Here is a 20,931-nt window from a genome sequence, read left to right as displayed (position 1 = left end):
AAAATACGTTATTAGAAAGGTATACAACGTCATCGAAATATCATGTATGTGTATAAATGTGTATGCAGCGTTTGCATCTGCAGCGGATGGAGGTCAATGACCAGTGGCTTCTTCGATGGCTCTCTATCTTAGATTTTGTCTTCGGCTGATGCTCAGGCTTAGTGATTAAGCTACACTGGCTGGACACCAAGCTGCAGGGACCTGCCACCCTCTGTCACCCCTCTACTGGGACTAAGGCACACAGGCCGGGAATTTACACAGGTCCCAGGGACCTGAGCTAAAATCCCCATGTTCCCAATGTGAGTACTTTACCAGCAGAGCCATCTCTCAGACACTATGCATGTATAACATTTTTATGGCCCATCCTAATTCCTATTTAAAGTGATTTTACAATAAAAACTGCAGTGTGTGTGTGTGTGTGTGTGTGTGTGTGTGTGTGTGTGTGTGTGTGTGTGTGATATGACGATTTGATAGACTTCATTACTTGTTTTATAGATTATAGGAAAACAGAGTATAGAACAACATATCTTACCTAGCTTTCAAATTCATGTTTCTTTACTTTTATAATTTGACATGTTGAATAAAAAAAAATGAACCTAAAAAAAAAATCTCTTAGATGTCTAATTGATCGCTTGTCAATATGTGAGTTTTTAGAGTCAATTATAAAGAAAAAATTGTTTTTTTAATGGCCTCCCCTCACTCCATAATAAATGGTTCTTATTTTAATTTTGCACCTTATTTATTACATGCCAATAATGGCAAATTCCTAAATTTAAAACCAGGAAAATTATACAGTTCATAATCATGACATCAAAAACTACATCATTATAGCATAATATATATCTAACATCTCAAAACATTTAAGATTCTTAATTTTATTACTTAACCTTTGCTATTTGAATGCATTTGCTCATTCCAACAATGTAGGCACAAACATGCATAATTTAGGCTTATAATGGCATTAAAATCTAATATATGGCAAAATATATGAGTGTATATACATACAGTATAATACTGAGTAATACAGTTATGTTAGAAAAATACAAAGCAACAAAATTAATCTGAATTTATATATTTGTTTTACAAAATGTTTAGCACCATTTAATCATGTTCACGTTGCAAGTAAGTGAAATGCCACACTCCAAAGTTAATTTGTCATCTCAGCTGTCCACCATAACCAGAAATGAGAAACACCAACACTGTCTGAGGCTTGTTTCAAGAACAGCAGAAACCCTGCTTTCACAGCTGAGAAAACTCAATACTCAGCCTAGTGTGTAAGGGTCCCATCGGCCATTAGCACCAACGGTAGCACTGCTGGGAACTCAATTAAGAGCTCATTCTTAAAAAGGTAAATATTTTCCTAAAAGCATAATCTAATAAAATTAAAGCATAAGAACTCTAAGTTATCGTTAATATTAAATTTAATTTTCCAGATTACTGTCTTTGTAGAATACAGTAAGAAAAACAAATCATAAAATGCAATTAGGAATCCAAGAAATACTATTAAGGAAAGTGACATACAAAAAAAAGTCGTATTTTTCAAGTGAGGTAATTAACAATACTTGACTCATTTGCAGTCAAAAAGAAAATGCCTTTGGTAAGACTATTACAGAGAGAAATTGTTTCTGCCGAAGAAACTTACAGTATATTCAATAGTTCCTTTAGGCTTCTGAAAGGACATTCTTCTCCCATCTTTCTTGTCTAGGGTCTTCTTTTGGCCAGTGTCTAAGAAGAAGGAAGAAAAGACCTGTTAGATTCACTTCCTTTTGGAGTAGTGACAACTCCAGGAGGAAGCTCACAGCCAGACATAAACCTCACTAATTTCGGGGGGGCATTTCTATCACTAATATTATTCAGTAATGTCTAGGAAAGAGACCATTAACACATACTGAAGGATTCCCTATAGGCAATAAAGACAGAGTTGTAGTCTATGGTTCTGTATGAGAATACATCATTTCAGATCGAATGGTAATTGTGTTTTAGTTGTTCATTAAGGTATTTCACGTGGCTCTTCTAATTGTCAGCAACAGGGTCTCTGTTCTTCCAAAATGTCTGAATTCAATTCCCACAACCACCTGTAATGGGATCCGGTGTTCTCTTCTGGTGTTCAGACATACATGTATTCTTTTACATAAAATATATAAACAAATAAACCTTTACTGTCAGCAACAGTCAGACACTGGCTTCAGTCTGAAATCTGTGTTTTTGTAAATTTTCTCAGCTATTCTCCCTTTAACAATGAAGACATGTACTAATGTGATAAAATATCACCCTATAAACATCTTAAACAACTAACATGAACCCCCCCCCCCAGAAGTACTAGTTCAAAGTTTTAGACTTAAATAAGATAGCAAACATACCAAAGTACTGTATTTACTCAAAATTAAAACTATAATTCTCCAAAATGATTAGTTCTGAAACTAAAATAACCTAGAAAAATACATGTCTCCTGGTTCTCCCACTAACTGAACCTAGTTGATACTTTGACCATGCTAGAATTTATTTACTTGTAACCAACAGATCAGTTAGTTACTTTAGTTTAAATTATACTAAACAGTTTTTAAATCCCCCCTGCCCCAAAGCCAATTTAGAACTCTTTAAAGCTTCCCGAATACTTCCTGATAAGCAAAACCAACTGCAATTAATTACAAAACTTTCTATTGTCACTTCATTTGCTATATTTTAAAACTTTCCACCTGTGTTTTTAATCCCTGCCACTAAACTCTAACCTCCCAAATACCTGTTTGCTGCATTCTACAAGTTCCCTTTAGTCCGGGACAAAGGGCCTGCAAGGCACCAATTTGAATGGCCACATTCAGACACAATTTAAACTAGTACCCCCTACTCTTACAGCTTTCCACAGGGAAAGTCAAGATGTGGGTCGATGAAATACCTCAGCAGGTACAGGTAGGTCTCCATGTCTGGTGACTCCATCTCTGGGACACCAAAGGGGACACACCAACACACCCCATAAAGAAACACATAAATAAAGGTTAGACAAAGAGTTACAGTGTATACACCACAAAGGTATCAGGGCAGTGTGGCAGACACAAAAACAGATGCTCCTCTACAGCCCAAACACAGGAGTATCTCATGAACTCAGAGTGGAGAGGCTGTTAAAAGTCAAGTGTAAACAACAGGCAAAAGACAAAGAGAAGTCACGGGGCACTGCCAACAAGGCCCTTGAACGTGTCAAACATACTCAAAGATGCTGAGGTCCACAGACAACTAACTAGTGACTCCCAAATTTAAATCATAGTGAGATACCTCTCCCCAAGTACCAGACCGAGTGACAGTTTACATGCTTAAGTACGTTCTATCTGTAGAAAAGCTGGCACGGTCCTGTATTCCATATGGAGTGAAAAATGCGAAAAATTCCTAAGAATGTTAATTCGTCCATCAGGATATCCTCTTAACCCCCCTGCATATGTCTGAAACACATAATTAATTTCCTGGGTGAGAGAATAGACTGTCTTATAATAATTGTACATCTTAAATAGAAAATTTACTTCTGCTGCTTCGTAAGTGGACAACAGAGGGCGCCAAAAATATAATGCAAGTTAAGCCCTCGGGTCACTTCACTGTCTTGGCCTTCCCTGCGGTGAAATATAAAATAGATCTGATCATTCCTTGATGTCAGACATGGCCACGACTCCCTTCCTCCAAAGGAAGGACAGAAATACGTCTTCGCAGCGATTAAGTTAGAGCTGACATTTTTATAGCTTTCTTTTCCTTTTATAGCTTTTCTTTTCAGCGATGGCTCTCACACAGGTGGCTCCCCCACCAACCCAAACCCTGGAGAAAAGCTGGAAGTCCTAAAAGATCACTCCGCGTACGGTGTATGCAGGCCCACAGACCAATGCCTATTTCTGTTCCAGGTTAAATCACTGTGCAGGAAATATCAGGGAGGTATTCAATAATTCATACATGAAAAGCAAACCTACTGGAGGGAACAGTGAGGTGTCTGGATTGCATGCATATGAGCCTGTCACTCAGTACCGTAAGACTTAAATCACAGCAGGCTGATCAAAATGAGGGCTCTACTGATCTGAGAAGCATGATATAAACTAGTGCTCGATTAAAACTAATTGTGAATATTACAAACATGCAAAAATCGTGAAAATAACGATGAGTGAATGACAGGTTATAAAAAGAAAGAACGGCAGATGAAACAGCTCACGTCATATTTAATACGTTCCAAGTAAAAATGAGTAAGGTTCTAGCAATACCAACTGGCTACTGCTTTGAAATCAGACACACCTTGGGAATAAGCTCTCAGGAGACAACCATAATCCTTCATTAAGACCCGCCCTCTTTTCTAACCAGCTGTCATTTTACATTTATTTCTACTAGAAGAGGCTCCAGTAACAACGCCATTTCAACGATCGTCTCTGAACGTTCAGGTTAAATTGATTTACAAGTGCAGTCTTCAGAATGTATAGCATCTTTATAGATAGATCAATTCCACCAAAAAAAAAAAAAAAAAAAGGCCTATATGTGCTCTTCTTCTTCTAAAATCCAGTTTAGAACTCTGCTATGTCAGTTTAACAGTTTAACAGGACACTTCTCCCCACCCCCGTCGCCCATGTCCCACATCTAAACACCTCCCCTAGCTCAGCTGGTTCTCCATCATCCAGTGGCCCAGTAAGTCTGATTCCCCCCCCATGCCCAGTCTGATGACTCCTGCCTAGCCTTTTGTCTGTTTCCCATCATCCTGGGTTCACTTACCCAGGTATATCCGGAAACACGAGAATGCCCACTTCTATGGTCCCTAAGACTGTGTGATGATCCTAAGTAAAGTTTCTGATCACTCTTGAACAAAGAGCCTTGAGTTTTTCCTTCCGCCTTAGCTGGCATTTTATTTACTGACTCCGGTGCTTGTGACTGTTGTCACAGACAACCACAAAGTGAAAATACTAATTTAAAAAAATCTAGCTATAAAGCCAAAAGCCAAATTTCTCAATGTAATTTTTAAAAAAAAAAATCAAAATCATCACATTTAAAATACTTATTTGCCATATTAACATAATATGTCACACTGCAAACCACAAATACCACAAAAGCATTTCCACTGCTACAAAGTCTAGAGGTTTCAGTATATAATCAACACTCTGTAACTTAAAATCTAAAGACCCCAACCTGCTTTCCACTCGGAGACCCTGAGATAATGCATACTCGGATTGTTCCCTCTATATACAGAGCTGTTACACCATCACTGCAGATTTCGTCAGAGTGTTTGCAAACAGACCTTTGGAAGGGCTGGGGGTGGGGTGGCTTAGCTAGAAGACATGCTTGCTGGCAAGTGTGACAACATGAGCTTGTATTCCCAGAAGCCATGCCAAGGCCTGGCAGGTACCGCATCCCACTTGCAATCCCATGCTGTGGGGAGAGTGGAGACAGAAGATCCTGAGGAAAGAAACCGTGAGGTCTGGGACAGGCTGCCTCTGGAGAGGCGGAGGAAGATACCCAGCATCAACCGTGGGCCTCCATATACACTGTCAACTGAATCCACAAGAAATCCCGCATATCCATAGGTACACACATCACATAGATATTTATTTGACTAGACAAAAAAAAAAAAAAAAAGGGTTTTGAAACTGGAGTCTTAAAGGATAATAAGGGTTCTTTGGGGGGTGGTTATTTTAGTTATTTCTGCTATCTTAGAGAGTTTTTCATAAAATATGCACAAAATCAGAAATAACTTTCTCCTGAATGTCCAATCAGGTTGATCTTTCTTGTACGGATACTTACATTTTTATACTGATATAGAATGATATTATAAACATATGTTTGTATTATACTGATTTACATTTTACTCTTGATTAATTGCTGGTAGACAAAACCTAGCAGTCGCTGACATCCATACGTCTTCTTAAAACATGTCCCCTTTGTAAGAGGAGCACCAATCATGCAGTAGCAGTGTGGGGGCTTTGCCAAGTCGGCTGGTGAGTAGACAAAGGGACCTTGAATGGGGGGCTCTCCCTCTTGTCTCAGTTACCTGCTGCCAATTAGCCTGAAAATATTCAATGAAGTAGTGCAAAAGTACATGTCACGGAATCTATTTTCACTGACCTGTGGTTCAAATCCAACACAACAAAATGTGTGTGTGTGTATGTATGTATATATATTATATATTTGGTTCCTCAAATTAAACACCCTTGCAGTTATGTGAACCATTTCAACTCTCCAAAGGACACATAGAAAATCCAATAACCCAAGTTTACAGGCAAAGCTAGTTAGGCTCAATTTTCGAAGCGATCATTCAAAAGCTCTGGGCCATTACACACCCACCCCCTTTACCCCGCCATCTTTCATCCGCTCTATGCATACACGTACCACTAACATGGAATTCCTTCATATCCAGTTCAACAGTTTGCAGCTGGACCGGACCAAGAGGACCAATGGTCCACTTTCGAGGCTTACAAACACCGCTCACTATTGAGATCAGAACTTGGATGTAGTTTAACCGGTTCCATCACTACTCACACTTCCGCAATCCTCTCTGACTTTCCCGCCCAGGGGGATGTATAGGACAAGGAACCCTGCTCCCTTCTCTCAGGCCAGTTAGCAGAGGCACCAGGAATTGGGATGTTGCAGATATTTGTGAGGAGTGAACCACGCCCCTCTGCCACTCCAAATCCAACTGATAGAGACAAGCTAAAGTAAATGTTAAAGTAAACGTCCAGCAGAATTGTTTGTTTTGATTTTGTTTGTTTCATTCATCAAGTGCTACAGGCCCAGAGGTTGGGATTTTAAAATAAGGACTGCCAAGGACAGTGTTGTAGGCTCTGAAAGGTAAATGAAGAAGAGTTTACTCCGAGCTATTTAAAGACCCAGTCAGCAACCGGGAAAACCGAATGGGAAGAACTGAGTTTTGACAAAAGCTGAGGTTCACATTCATTTAAGACTTTAAACTTGTCACAGTCGTTGAACTGTATTTAATGAGCAAGAATGTGAGTTAGTCAACATTTTTAAAGGCTGTACCATGAAAGTTGATATCAGCAAGCGTGTTCAAGGTGGGTACAAATGTACAATCTGATCAAAGGTAGGATTATACTGCTTCTTTTGTAATTTTTACGGAGACCAACGGTTCTGACTAGCACCTTACTGTGCCTCCAAGGTCTCTCAATTACCATTTTCTTACAGAGATGCACCTCAAAAGTCAGCAAACACTAAAACCTGACTAAGGAGGGCCCCGCCACAAGAGTCAGGCAGTAGCAACTCTGGCAGCCCAGTAACTGGGCTGTTTGTAGGCTGTGTGAACTGGAATGTGTGAGCTGACTTTTCGCTAGTCTTTCCAGCATTATCGAAACGGGAGGGACTAAAGGAGCAAGAACCGGACAAGAAACAGGCTCCAGGCCGCACACAGCCGCTGAGAATGTGTCTCTAGCAGGAAACGTTGTCAAAGGACTCAGTTTGTAAAGAAAAGACAGGTATGTAGAAATGTAAGCTGTAAAAACAAGCAAACAAACGAACAGCCACAAACAAACCAAAAGCCTATCTAAAAGGACAGTGGAAGCCAAAGGACTCTCTATCCAGCCCAATCCCAAGTGCAAGGTCCAAAGAAGGAGATTCTCATTTTAAACAAGGACTGCTCAGAAAGCTTTAAAGTGCCGTTTGTTATATACAAGTGCACGCGTGCCGCCCTTAAAATCTGGAAGATGTTAGGGAGCTACAGTCACTCTGTGCACGATAGTCAGTGGCTCTGCCTCGGCTGTATCCTCAGTAAGGCAGGGAGTAATCAGACTTCTTGCCGTATTCAGAACTCTGCATCGTAACTTTAGACGGGCGGTCTTTTTAACGGCTGCATGCTATTCCCAAGCCCTCTCGATGATCTGTTCCACCAGCTTCGCTCCCAATGGTTGAAAACTCCAGAGCTGAGAACCAGAGAGAGTTTAGTCTAGCCACGTTCACAAACAGGGAAATTCAGGCCCAGAGGGATTTGGTAACTTTCCTAAGTTCTTTCACAAGTTAAAGCTTGAATGAACCCACCCAACTCACTGTGGTCACACCACCCAAAGACAACTCAGGGCCTCTTTAAACCGTGAGAGCTGGGGGGCAGCAAGAACATGAGAATGCAGAAGGAACTCAGAGGCAGTTTCAACAGAAGAGCCATTCCTACAGCTTCTGACGGTGTGCCCGATGTATGTTCAAAGATGAAAGGTCCGTATATGTCCGTGCGTGTACCTGTTAGATATCAACTACATCCCTTTCCAGCGGGGTAGCCCCACACATTCTACAACCGCCCATCCAGAGATTGACCAATAGCAACTCTCCTCAAGTAGGAAACTGAATTGCATTTAAATTTCTTTTTTTACCGAAACGTTCTCAAGTATAGTTTTCTATAGTTATTCCTGCCCTCGACTTTAAAATTATTCTTAATCCAGCCCAGTAACTTTACAAAATTATTCCCCAGGAGTTCTGGGGGGGGGGGGGACAAAATGAGCAAAGTAAAGGAAGATATATTTAAAGGAACACGCTGAAACTAGATTTTAGAAGTCCAGTCTCCTTAAAGCATAAGTCACATACCCACACACATGATGATTACTCATTACTCCAGGGCTCCAAAAGAAACAGCGGTGTGGGGTTACGAATAAAGCTTATGCACTTGGTGATTTTTCTCTACTTTTAAAACCAAGCTGCTCACATAGCCACCTTTAAAGCATCCACAAACACATGAAGACAAGCTGCTATATATATATATATATATATATATATATATATATATATGTGTGTGTGTGTGTGTGTGTGTGTATGTGTGTGTGCATATATATATGCATACATAATATGTGTATATATACACACACCATACACATATACACACACTGTATACACATACACACACATATATATACATATATACACACATTATATATATAAATATATATTCATATATATTCACATATATAAAAATATATATTCATATATATTCACATATTTATATATAAATATATATTCATATATAGTCACATATTCATATATATATAAACACACACACTATATACATATATACACACTCATATACATATATACACACACATTATATATATATATTCATATATATTCACATATTCATATATACATATTCACACACACATATATAAATAAATATATATTCACACACACACACACACACACACACACACACACACACACACACACACACATATCCTATCCCACAGAAAGCCAGTAAGGCTGGAAAAGCTAGCATAGGCATTACACCGGAATGCACACGCAGCACCTTACAGTTCTCGGGTAAGCGATCGGCGCTGTGCCATTACAACTTTCTAAAAAGAGTAGCCCAAAATCGCCGCGGTGGAAGAGAAGGCTCAGAGGCTAAACACAAAACACGAGAGGAAACTTTCCACCTTCGGGCCTCAAGAAAAACACTCGGTGGTGCAAAACTCGCGTCGGTCCCCAGAGGAGGGAAGCGCGTCCGATTACAAAAGTGCCATTTGTTCCGTTGTTGTTGTGAAAGTTAGGAAAGCGGCCTTAGCAGCTGGCACGCACCGAGAAACAAAAATTAATACATATAATATATATATATTATATATAATATATATTTATTATATATGTATATATATATATATATTATATAAAATAAAATAAAAATCCCCACTGACCAAAAAGCAAAGGCTGCGCAGACCCGGCGTTCTGGAAGTCTAACTAGGCGGACGTCACACTGCTTGGAGGAGGCAGAGAGGGGAAGATCACACCCTGACTCGGGACCAGTGGCCCGCCCGTGGTGGCGCCCGCCCCGGGGACAGGAAGGGCCACCGCGCAGCTGCACGGCTCCGGGTCCCCCGCACACCTGCGCCACCGCACACCTGCCCGAGGCGCCGCCTCCCCGGCCCCGGTGCCCGTCCGCGCGCGGGGGGTCGGAGCGGCGCCGCGGGGACGGGGGACTCACCGGGTGCCTCAGGGCTGGCGGGCGACGGCGGCCGCAGCCCGCAGCCCGGGTCGCCGGGAGCCGGATCCCGCAGGTAGTCCTCGAAGCGCACCTGCCGCGCCTCGCCGCCGCCGCCGAGCCCCCACAGGCGGCTGGCGGTGCCCCGCAGCAGCCGGCCGCTCTTGCCGGTGAACGCGCTCAGGTAGTCCATGCCACCGCGCGACAGCGCCCGCCCCAGCCTGGCGACCCCGGGGGCGGCGGCTCCGCGCCTCGAGGCGACCGGCGCGGGCCGGGCCTCCTCCTCCTCCTCCTCCTCCTCCTCCTCCTCCTCCACCTTCTCTGGCCCGGGACTGGACCATCCGCCGCCGCGTCGGGGGGAGCGCGGGGACGCGCAAAGTTCCCAAAAAGTTCTTCCCGTCGCTGCGCCAACTCGGATCCCGGGCAGAGCTTAACGCAGAAACACCGCGATTCTTCCTCCCGGATAGACCCGAGGTTACAAACGCAGGGAGCTCTCCGTCTCCCGTGCGGGGCTGAGCCGCCCTCCCCCTCCGTCCCGCCGCGGTGGAGCCGGCCGGTCCCCCTCCCGCCCCGCCCCGCCCCGTCCCGGACCCAGCCGGACTTTCTGCACCGCCGCGGAAGAGGGGACCCCTGGCCTCCTCCACCGGGCCGTGCGGGGCTCGCAGCTTAGACTCTCTGCTGGTTCAAGAGCCTAGTTCAGAAGTTCAAGAGCCTGGCAAAGTTTTTGCAAATGGTGTTGGAAACTCTGTGTGTGTGTGTGTGTGTCTGTGTCTGTGTCTGTGTGTGTGTAATGGTGTTGGAAACTGTGTCTGTGTGTATGTGTGTGTGTGTGTGTGTGTGTTTGGGGGTGGGGGTGGGGATAAACCATACAAAAACTTGCACCTTTAAGACGATCTTTAAGCGTGGAGGGATGGGTTCTGTGAATGCTGAGGCTGCATCCAGAGTTTAAAGAATGCAGTGTCCATGTTTCAGGTTCCCTGGGAGTTTATGAGCCAAAGCTAAATTTGACCCCAGGAAGCCAATCCTGCCAAGGCTCGGATGAACACATCTACCTTTTAGGTGGAAAACAGATCTGAGAAAGATCGGTGAGTTTGGGGCACCCGTGCTTGCTACTCCGGTGGGAGGTCTGCTTAATCTTTTTCTGTCTGTTTAGACTTGTGTTAGTTTTCCCACAAATTAAATGGGCCCTCTTTTTTTGGAATCTCCAGTATCTTAAAGTATCTGAGGAGAAGTTGTGAATTGCTTAGGACGTTAAGACGCTAAGAACTCTGAATAATGGAGTCCAGAAAATGGACAACTATTTGTCAACTTACCTAGTGCTAAAGATAATTCCTCCTGGGGCTCCTGCCCTCTGATCAATGTTCTTTTAAATCATTTGACTTTAGTGACTTTCAAATCTTTTCCCCATGCCTTCACCATTATCAGTTTGAATTCTCCCTTGATTGAATAACTTCCAGGATCCTAACACCAGCATCAACTTCATATGTGGTTAAAAACAGAATGTGTGGTCAGCTCCCCAGAGTGCCTAATTCACAGTGCTCAGGACAAAGAGGCCAACAAAATTGCATTCTCAGCAGGCATCCTTATGTTCAGAAGTGTTGTTTGATTTACTACTCTTGAGGATATATTGTTTAGGCCTTGTAAAGACAATGTTTGTGATCCTCCAATCTAAGATGTTCAAATCCTAATCCCCACAAGAGATCATGAGGTCGAGACCCTCTGGACCAGGACTAGTCCCCTATAGATGCATCCTTCCAGAACCCTCATGAGGATCCACAGATAAAACAGTCTGTAACTAGATCAGGCCATTGCCGACAAAATCTTCTCTTGTTGGTTTTGGATTTCTAGACTCTAGACTATGTAAAATAAATCTGAACTATTTCCTTTGAACATCCTAAGGCTAGTTTGTCTGGGTTATGTGTGAAAATTACACTTCAGTAGAAGGCATTACTCAGTTCAGTAACCTCCCAGAGTTCTCCGAGAGCATAGGCAGGTGAGCCAGGGTTGCTAGGCACAGGCCCGGAGTCTCCAATGGGCCATGGTGGAACTCTCAAAGCCAACCTGTGCCTCCTACCAATCAAATTTAGAGAAAGGGGGAAGGTAGAGAAAGGGAGGGAGGGGGGAGGCCAGAAAGGGTACTTCCAAAATATGTTTAAAGGAAAATCTTGATAAAACTGGAATTACTTTTCTAAGGTATGTGTTCTATTGTCTTACTAAAGGTTCTTGCTTTTGGGATTAGCATAAGCAAATAGTATTTGAGTTCTCACCACCCATTTTTGCAAACAGTCCGAATCTGCCTTCTGCTGTTTTAAATACAATTTTACAAGAAGTTAGCCCCCACACCCCCCCATTCTTCATCTCTGTCACAGAAGACCAGAGCTGCTGGACAAACTGTATACCTTACTGGCTGAACGCTTGACTAAACTGATTTAAATTCAGACGAGCCCTAATACTTCTGTGCTGTCACCTTCTTGTCCCCTGTGCTGAAGGACCAAGCTCATTACCCAGATGTTACTTTATCTTCCTCAGGACCCAGAGACTCATGCAGAGGCCATCAAATATGGATGCTTGCTTTGCTTCCGCTTTCCTCTCTTATCTCTCATGAGTTCCTTCCTACGTTTGGACTCAGAGCTCCTTACTCCTGTCCTTGCCTCCCCCTAAGCTATACTTTTGATTTCGGTCTGGCTGGAAATTTCTTTGGGACAGTCCAGCCTGTGAGTCCTCTCTTACCCTAGGTCAACAACATAAATTTCTGTTGTCCTTCACCAAACTTTCCTTGCTTCCAATCCCACCAGCAATGGAGGAGTGTTCCTCTTTCTCCACATCCTTGCCTCAGGTTTCTGATCTTAGCCATTCTGACTGGTCTAGGGTGGAATCTCAGGGTCATTTTGATTTGCATTTTTCTGATGATTAAGGGTGTCAAACATTTCTTTAGATGCTTCTCAGCCATCCGATAGTCCTCAGTAGAATTCTTTATTTAGCTCTGTACCCCATTTTTAATAGGGTTATTTGGTTCTCTGGAGCCTAACTTCTGAGTACTTTGTATATTTTGGATACTAGCCCTCTATCAGTTGTAGGCTTGGTAAAGATCTTTTTTCCCAATCTGTAGGTTGCCGTTTTGTCCTATTGACAGTGCCCTTTGCCTTACAGAAGCTTTGCAATTGTATGAGGTCCCATTTGTCAATTGTTGATCCTAAAGCCTGAGCCATTGGTGTCTGTTCAGGCAAATTTCCCCTGTGCCAATGTGTTCGAGGCTCTTTCTCACGTTAGGGGAAAGAATGAAGGGGCTGAAGGGGTTTACAATAACAATACCAACTAACCAGACCCCCCCTCAACCCACAGTTCCCAGAGACTAAACTACCAACCAAATAGTTGAGAGCCCTGTGGCTCCATCTATATATATAGCAGAGGATTAATTACCTTAACTGGCTTCAGTGGGAGGGGAGGCCCTTGGTCCTGTGGAGGCTTGATGCCCCAGCGTAGGGGGATGCTACAGTTGTAAAGCCAGAATGGGTGAGTGGGTGGAGGAGTAGCCTCATAGATGATGCAAAGGGGAGAGGGATGGGATGAGGGATTTGCAGAGGGGAGACCAGAAAGGGGAACAACATTTGAGATGTGAATAAGTAAAATAACCAATTTTAAAATAAAAAGGAAAAAGATCTGGCCTTGCCTACCATATTTGTTTGTAGGCTACCTTTTACCTCATTTAATGTATCCGTGCTGCTCTCTAATTTGCATATCATACAGTCCACCTGTTCAAAGCATACAAATTAAGGAAACACCATTAAAAACCATCCTTAAATGTTCCTGTGAAAATGAGCCTCCTGTTTGTTAGACTCCCAGCTCTGTTTGCTGTGCTGAGCAGCCCGAATATCCCGTGAATGGGCTTGCGTTCACAAACAACTCCTAGAAAGAAGCTATGCAGTGTTGATCTTTGAGGCCCATCTTTTTTTGAGTTCGTGGATCACCTCTGGGCCTGTCTCATACCTCAGATGTATCCGAACACCACATAATGCTCCCCTAGACAGAGGCCGCATTTATCCATCTGTCACTTGGATTTTGAGGTTTTTCCTGATTTTATGCTTATTAATAATGTGACCATCTCTGTATCTAAGTTTCTGACATACTTCAGTTGCATATATACAAGAGAATATTAAAATTACACGTTCTAATCTACCTGTTGATACGTTTCTTATTAAATCCAAGTATTTTCTTTGCAGTAGTGGAAAGAGTTTTATACTCAAGTTCATATTATATTTCAACATGATACAAAGTACCGATTTAAAATGAAGAAACTAAAGAAATGAACAAAGCTGGAGGTCTTTTATCTCCCAATTTCTAAAGATAATATAAGATTACAAATTGTATATTGGTGCAAAAATGGACATATATCATGTTAATTAAGTATTAAGAAGTAAACTTTGTATGCTATACTGTTTTCCAACAAGGATGCCGGAGCCATCTTATGTGTGGGGGAAGGGAGAAGAGGTTACTGTCTGCAACAAACAGCTCTGGCATGACTGGTAGCTGCTTGACTCTTCCCTCATACCAAGCACACATGTGAACTCGATATGGTTCAAAGAAACAACTATGAAAAGGACTCTTGGCATTGATGCCCAAAGCTCAGATAACCTAAGGAAAGCGAATGATAAATGCCAATTTCTTTGATTGGGATAGTGAAATTAAAGAGAGCTTTGATAGCATTTTTGGTAACAGTGAAACTGCTGATTCTTGTAAATGACAGGTATGTGGGCATAAACTTCCTGCAAAGGGCATTCACAGAATCTGCACATATAAAGTCATATATTGCGGTAAATATTAAAAAGTAGGAACCTTTTAACCTGCGCTAGTGCCAGTACCAGGGAGCCATAGGCACTGTGTAGATCTCTAACTTGGTGGTCTATGCTGCCTCTAAGAACTCAGTAGCGGCTCACTCCACCGCCCCTGTTGCTTCTGTCCGGGGTAGATACAACCACCCCAGTGTGTTGTTTTTTTTTATTCATTTTCCTCCACTGCCCGCTAGAAACATGGCTTCACAATCATTAATTCATAAAACAGGTTTATATGTTAGATTCTCAATCCACAAACCCTCTACACAATAAGCTCACAACCAACAAAGATACAAACTGCCCATCCACATGAGATAAATTAAACCCATAAAAATCTTAGAAATAATCATAACAACCTCATCAAGCTAAAGATGTACGGAGAGGGACATACACATAGGCTTTCATCTTCTGCCCATCCCCAACTACCGCCGCCTCTTCCGCTTTCCTAGACCTCTCCCCACCTACCTCTCTGCTGTCCAGTCATGTGTCACCTTAACATAAACCTACAGTCATATACCCTTCAATTCAGTAAACGTAAACACACTTGTTACGATAGTTCCTAGTCATGTCTGAAATGATGGTTTTCCGTTTACAATAGGAAAATACTGGAAACACTTTAAATGGTGATGATACTTATGGATTCAATTCACATGTGCCTGTAAAAGCAGCTTGGGAAACTGAAGTAGGATTGCAGAAGCCAGTCTGGACTAACTCAAAGGGGGTGGGGGGGAATGTGTGTGTGTGTGTGTGTGTGTGTGTGTGTGCGCTTGTGTGTGTGTGTGTGTGTGCGCGTGTGCGAGCACGTGTGTGTATGAATGAGAAAGAGATCGAGGAAAGCAAGGTTGAAAACACTTCCTATCTTGTGCCTCCATTTTTGAAAATGGGACAAATTATACTTTTCCACCTAAAAATATTTTGTTAGAACATTTTGTTAGTCCTGGGGGTTAAAGACTGCAGTCTCGGCTACTTGGGAGACTGAGATGGGAAGTTAAGAAGTTAAAAATCTGTCTGTCTCTTACAAAATGAGCTCAAAGCTAGATTGGACCACTAGTTGAGACTATGTCTACACACACACACACACACACACACACATTTTGTGAATGTACAGACACACACAAGGTTTGTGAGCATGTGTTCATACATACGTACACACACAGAGTGTATCTCCAGAGATGGGGATAGGGCACAATGGTTTAGTACTTCCCCAATATATGGGGCCCTCAATTCAATTCCCTGCATCAAAAGGAGAAAAGGCAGGGAAAAAGTTAACTTGCTGCTTTCTGGCTCCAGTAACTTAGGTTAAGTGGGAGAGACTGAATTTTTATTGTTGTAGAGTATGTATACATAGTCTATTAAAATGTTTTCATAAGATAAAAAAATATTTCAATGAGGCTATTCTGTCTTGTAGGAAGTTGTGAGGTTGCGCAATGTTGGATTACTGTAACTCAGTTCTGGCCAAAACATATTTAAGATAAAATGCTGTATTTCTTAATCACTCATTCTTTCTGCAAAGAGTGCAATCCATTCCTTCTCTGCAAGGGTAATCTTTATATCAATTAAGGTCACTGAGACATAGTACACACGGCTCACAATACAGTATGGCCTTAAGGACACAGGCCCTAAGCCGGCCTTAGGTTCTGGCTTCCCAGCAAGAGACAACTGACCTAACCTCTCTGTCCTTTGGACTCCTTACCTATGAGACAGAAAACTTGGGAAGATTGATGAAGAAAACGTGAGGCAGGCCTGGGGAGATAGCTCAGTGGAAACGTGTGTGTGCGCTATATTAGCAGGAAGAACTCAGTTCAGTTTGCACCATCCATTGAAAGAGCTGGCCCAGTGGCACACTTTTAATACCAGTTCCTTCACTGGCAGGCAGGTCCCTGGGGCTTGCCAGCTATCAAGTCTAGCTTAACTTGGGAGTCACAGGTCCCAGTGAAGGACTTTGTTCTTTTGAAAAAGTGTATAGTTCTTCAAGAACAATTCCTACCCTCTCACAAATATTGAACACACACACACACACATTCCTTCCATGTAGATGGCTGCCTGAATAAGGATATTAGAGCCTTAGTAAAGGTGTTATTTTATAACTTTTTACAACAATTCTTATCTTGCATGCTACCCTATGTAATCGTATGGGAAGCAAATACGAGGTCTGAAGAAATGGCTCAGCAGGTGAGAAAGCTTTCTCCTCTTCCAGGACCCATGTTCGACTCCCAGAACCCTCAATGGTCATCTCCTAACGACGTGAAACTCCTGTCCCAGTGGCCCTGACACCCTTTTCTAGCCCCCAAGGGTACCCACTCACATGTGGCTTACAGCATACATAGACATACACAGACATAAAATAAACGGGGAAGGCACCATTAATTACATTGGTGTTTTGGGAGCTCAATTTAAAAAAAAATATTTATGACATATATGCAGAGTTTCCAATCAGGAAAAAGTCACTTGTGAAAAATGTAATGCAGGTTTGTATCAGTCAGAGAGGAAATTTTACCCTCTTGCCTTAAGTCTCCAACACAATAGCCATATCTTACTCTTAGAGAAGGAGAGCTACACTGTCTCTTCTTTAGTGATAGCTTCTCTCATTGAAATCATCATTTCACTGACATTTTTAAAGGAAGAGGAAGTGCACCGAATACAACAAAAATTCAAGGAGTATAAGGAACTATAGGGTGGTAAGTTTTCACCTCTTTGTAAAATCACGTGTCCACAGCATCTTTTGTACCCTCCAGGAACCCTGTGTCTTTATACATAAAACATGCACACATAAGTGTGCACTGGTGTGAACGCGTGTGTACCTAGACCCGTCGCCTTTCATCCATTTACTTAAGTTTATTTATACTGATGTTTTCTTATACAAAAGCATGTTAGAGGAACTCAATTGGTGATACGGCTTTGGGATTTTGAGTGTATTGTAGTCTATCGAACTGTGTTGTGAGTTGCAGCGTATCCACTGTATGACATTTACTTAGCAAAAATTATGATGTGAAAAAACTCATGGAAAAGCGTTTTGCTCATTGGAGCAGTGTGTGTGTGTGTGTGTGTGTGTGTGTGTGTGTGTGTGTGTGTACTGAGATGATTGGTTGATAAACAGATACCCCAGAATTTAAAGTCCCCAAACACCATTACTCAGAAGACACATTGTCTACTGTTAAACAGTATCAGCAACTGACCCTTAAACAGGAAACTTTCAAATAACCCCTTTTTATTTTCAGGCATCTGTAGGTAAAGCTCTGTGTGTCTCTAATGCATGTTAGCAGGTGATGTACCACTGAGCTGACTCCCTAGACCGTCAACTAAGACAGATTTGGAAACCTGAGGAAGAAAGGGGAGGAAACTAGAAAATCACTCTGAATCTGTTATTATACCAAAAAAAAAATGATATAATCAATCATTTGAAAATCATCAGAACGGTATCTCCAAAGTACATTGGTTCGTAATTTCCAAATTTTCCCTCTGTGTTATTTCTAGTTTAAAGAAACTGTCCCCTGATTTGTAGGTGTGCCTTGTCCGATGAGGTCCTGGTTAATCTTTGTGACCCTTCCTCGGCTCCCAGCCTTGTCAGTCACGTTCTTTCGGGCTCTCCCAGTTCAAGCTCACATCTTAACTATTTTTTTTGGAAAGCTGATAATATCACATGACTTTTCTATTCATAACTCTCCTGGCATCCTGCCTGGCTCAAGGACACTATTAGGAATAGACCCATGGCTTTCCTCATTTTTTTTTAAAGTAAAAAGTATATTTTTCAGAATGCTTTCTAATGCCGAGAAAATGATTGAATCTTGGAGGAGAAATGGCATTTCATCAGAAAGCAGGACAGAACCATTCTGAGAAAAATCTAGACCTTCCCCCCCACCCCCTCAAACTGAAGTACCTGAGCACAGTACATATGGTGGCGAATCTTTAAACAAGATGGTAAAATGAAGTTCATGGTGTCATCAAAAGGCTAGGCACTTTAATAAGCACAGGGAAGAACCGGATCCTCAAGTAGTCGGGCTACGTCAGACCATGTGCCTAGCAACCATTATGGCATAGACGCATCAGCAATCAATGGGAGAAGCAGAGGCCCTGGTAGAAGCCGTGAGGCAGACCCTCGGCAGGGATGTTCCAACAGCATTAAGAACAGGGAAAACGGAAAACAGCTCTTTCCCAGTCTGTGTCAAGACCTGTCAGTGAAGCCACAGCCTAGCATGGTATGGAGCCAAACCCCGGTTACCCTTGGCTTTAACTGTTCTTTTATTTTTAAATGCTTCCCCAGCCTTTTAAATAAGCAAAGCCTTTTGCTTCTCTGTCCACAGTCAGGCCCACACATATGCCTCTTGTCACATAGGAAACATGAGATGTGACAAAGAAGCAGAAGACAGTAACTTATTTGACTATAAGTATGATTAGGACATCAAAGCTTTAATATGGACACTCAGTGGAACAGGAATGGGCCTGGTGACTTGGCCTGCAGTAAAAATCATTACCATCCTTACTATGCACCAAATAACTGCTCTTCTTAATTCTGAACATTACCATGTGTACTGGATGGTTTTGTGTCAACTTGACACAAGCTGGAGTTATCACAGAGGAAGGAGCCTCAGTTGAGGAAATGCCTCCATGAGATCCAGCTGTAAGGCATTTTCTCAGCTAGTGATCAAGGGGGGGAGGGCCCAGCCCATTGTGGGTGGAGCCATCCCTGGCTTAGCCCATTGTGGGTGGAGCCATCCCTGGCCCAGCCCATCTTGGGTGGTGCCATTCCTAGGCTGGTAGACGTGGGTTGTATAAGAAAGCAGGCTGAGCAAGCCAGGGGAAGCAAGCCAGTAAGTGACATCCCTCCATGGCCTCTGCATCAGCTCCTGCTTCCTGACCTGCTTCCCGACTTTCTTTGGTGATGAACAGCAATGTGGAAATGTGAGCTGAATAAACCTTTTCCTCCCCAGCTTGCTTCTTGGTCATGAAGTTTGTGCAGGAGTAGAAACCCCGACTGAGACAGCAGGTATCAGTTCCCACCCTTCTCCGAAGACCATTTCCATGTGACTGAAGCAAAACAGAGACCTGGCAATACCATCATTAAAAAAATCATAAAACCTAGGTCACAATAATTCACATCAACTTAACATAGAATTATTTCTGTAGTATTTTTACAACCTCCTGAAGGTTGTAATTATAATTCCATAATGACAGCCTTAAATACTCAAATACCTGGATTGAGGTGGCTTCTGGATCAATTCCACTCCACTGAATGAGCACCAAGAATATTACCATGTCTACCTAGAGTTGTGAGAACCAAGCAAAGGAGTCTAGGAACCAGGTGCTCAGAATCCCCAGGGAGGAATGTTCTATTGTAAAGGCAAAGATTCTAATTCCCCTTCCAGTTCCGGTTTCTGCTGATTCCCCATGGCTGTACTAGAGCATGAATGTGTCTGCCAGTGCCTTCCACAGCCAAGGTGTGCTCCCAGCTTCTACGTATTTCAGACCTTTTTTGTCTGCTCTCGTTCTGGGTTTTTCTCCTCTCGCATCTACAGTAGGTCTTTTGATACTGTTCTAGCTTACCATATTCATTTAATAAAATATTTGTACTTATGCCTTAAGCTTGGGAAAACATTTGTGAGATGTTAAATGCCTTATTTTAATGTTAATTTTAGATACTTGCATATTTTAGTTATATGACATTTAATCATACTTAGAGATTTTCTAGGTTAGGATTATTAAAAATTAACTGTGCTGTCTTAGGATATGTAGTTTTTTTTCAAAAAAATATTTATTTATCTTATTTATCTGAGTACACTGTCTCTATCTTCAGACACACCAAAAGAGGGCATAGGATCCCATTACAGATGGTTATGAGCCACCATGTGGTTGCTGGGATTTGAACTCAGGACCTCTGGAAGAGCAGTCAGTGCTCTTAACCACTGAGCCATCTCTCCAGCCCTGATATGTAGTTTTTAAATGAGGTAAAGTAAGTAAACAGAATGAAAACTGTAAACAAGAGGACAGGTATAATTTGGGGAGAACTTAGCTCTGTTGATCTTCTGTGGAAATCCAAGTTTTCAGTTTCATGCTGTAGGATGGAAGCCTTTATACATCTCCCCCATCCTCGCCCTTCAGGGAAGGTAGTCATGGAGATGAGTGGGCTCCTAACCTGTTGCTTCAGCAGTAAACACATTGGAGTGTAACAATAAAACAAGATCCTGCCTTCAAGCCCAT

General features: G+C 42.4%; 1 protein-coding gene across 4 annotated transcripts in view; it reads right to left on the bottom strand.

Annotated features, from left to right (window-relative positions):
* The window catches only part of OXR1 (oxidation resistance 1), a 385,387-nt gene that overhangs the window by 53,625 nt on the left and 310,831 nt on the right, over positions 1–20,931 (bottom strand). For 2 of the 4 annotated variants that reach the window (XM_080909422.1, XM_080909424.1), the window contains exons 1-2: positions 9,911–10,182; positions 1,643–1,725 (exon numbers count right to left, since the gene is read on the bottom strand). In XM_080909422.1, coding sequence (XP_080765548.1) covers positions 1,643–1,725; positions 9,911–10,100 — 273 coding nt within the window. In that variant the 5' untranslated portion in view covers positions 10,101–10,182. Of the gene's footprint in view, positions 1–1,642; positions 1,726–9,910; positions 10,183–20,931 lie in introns of those variants that run through there. The other 2 variants (XM_080909421.1, XM_080909423.1) reach the window with 1 other exon arrangement.

The sequence above is a fragment of the Micromys minutus genome, assembly GCF_963924665.1.
Source record: "Micromys minutus genome assembly, chromosome: 33".
In the NCBI taxonomy this organism is placed as follows: Eukaryota; Metazoa; Chordata; class Mammalia; order Rodentia; family Muridae; genus Micromys; species Micromys minutus.
The sequence above is the reverse complement of the archived record's forward strand: the minus strand, read 5'-3'. Positions and strand labels throughout refer to the sequence as shown.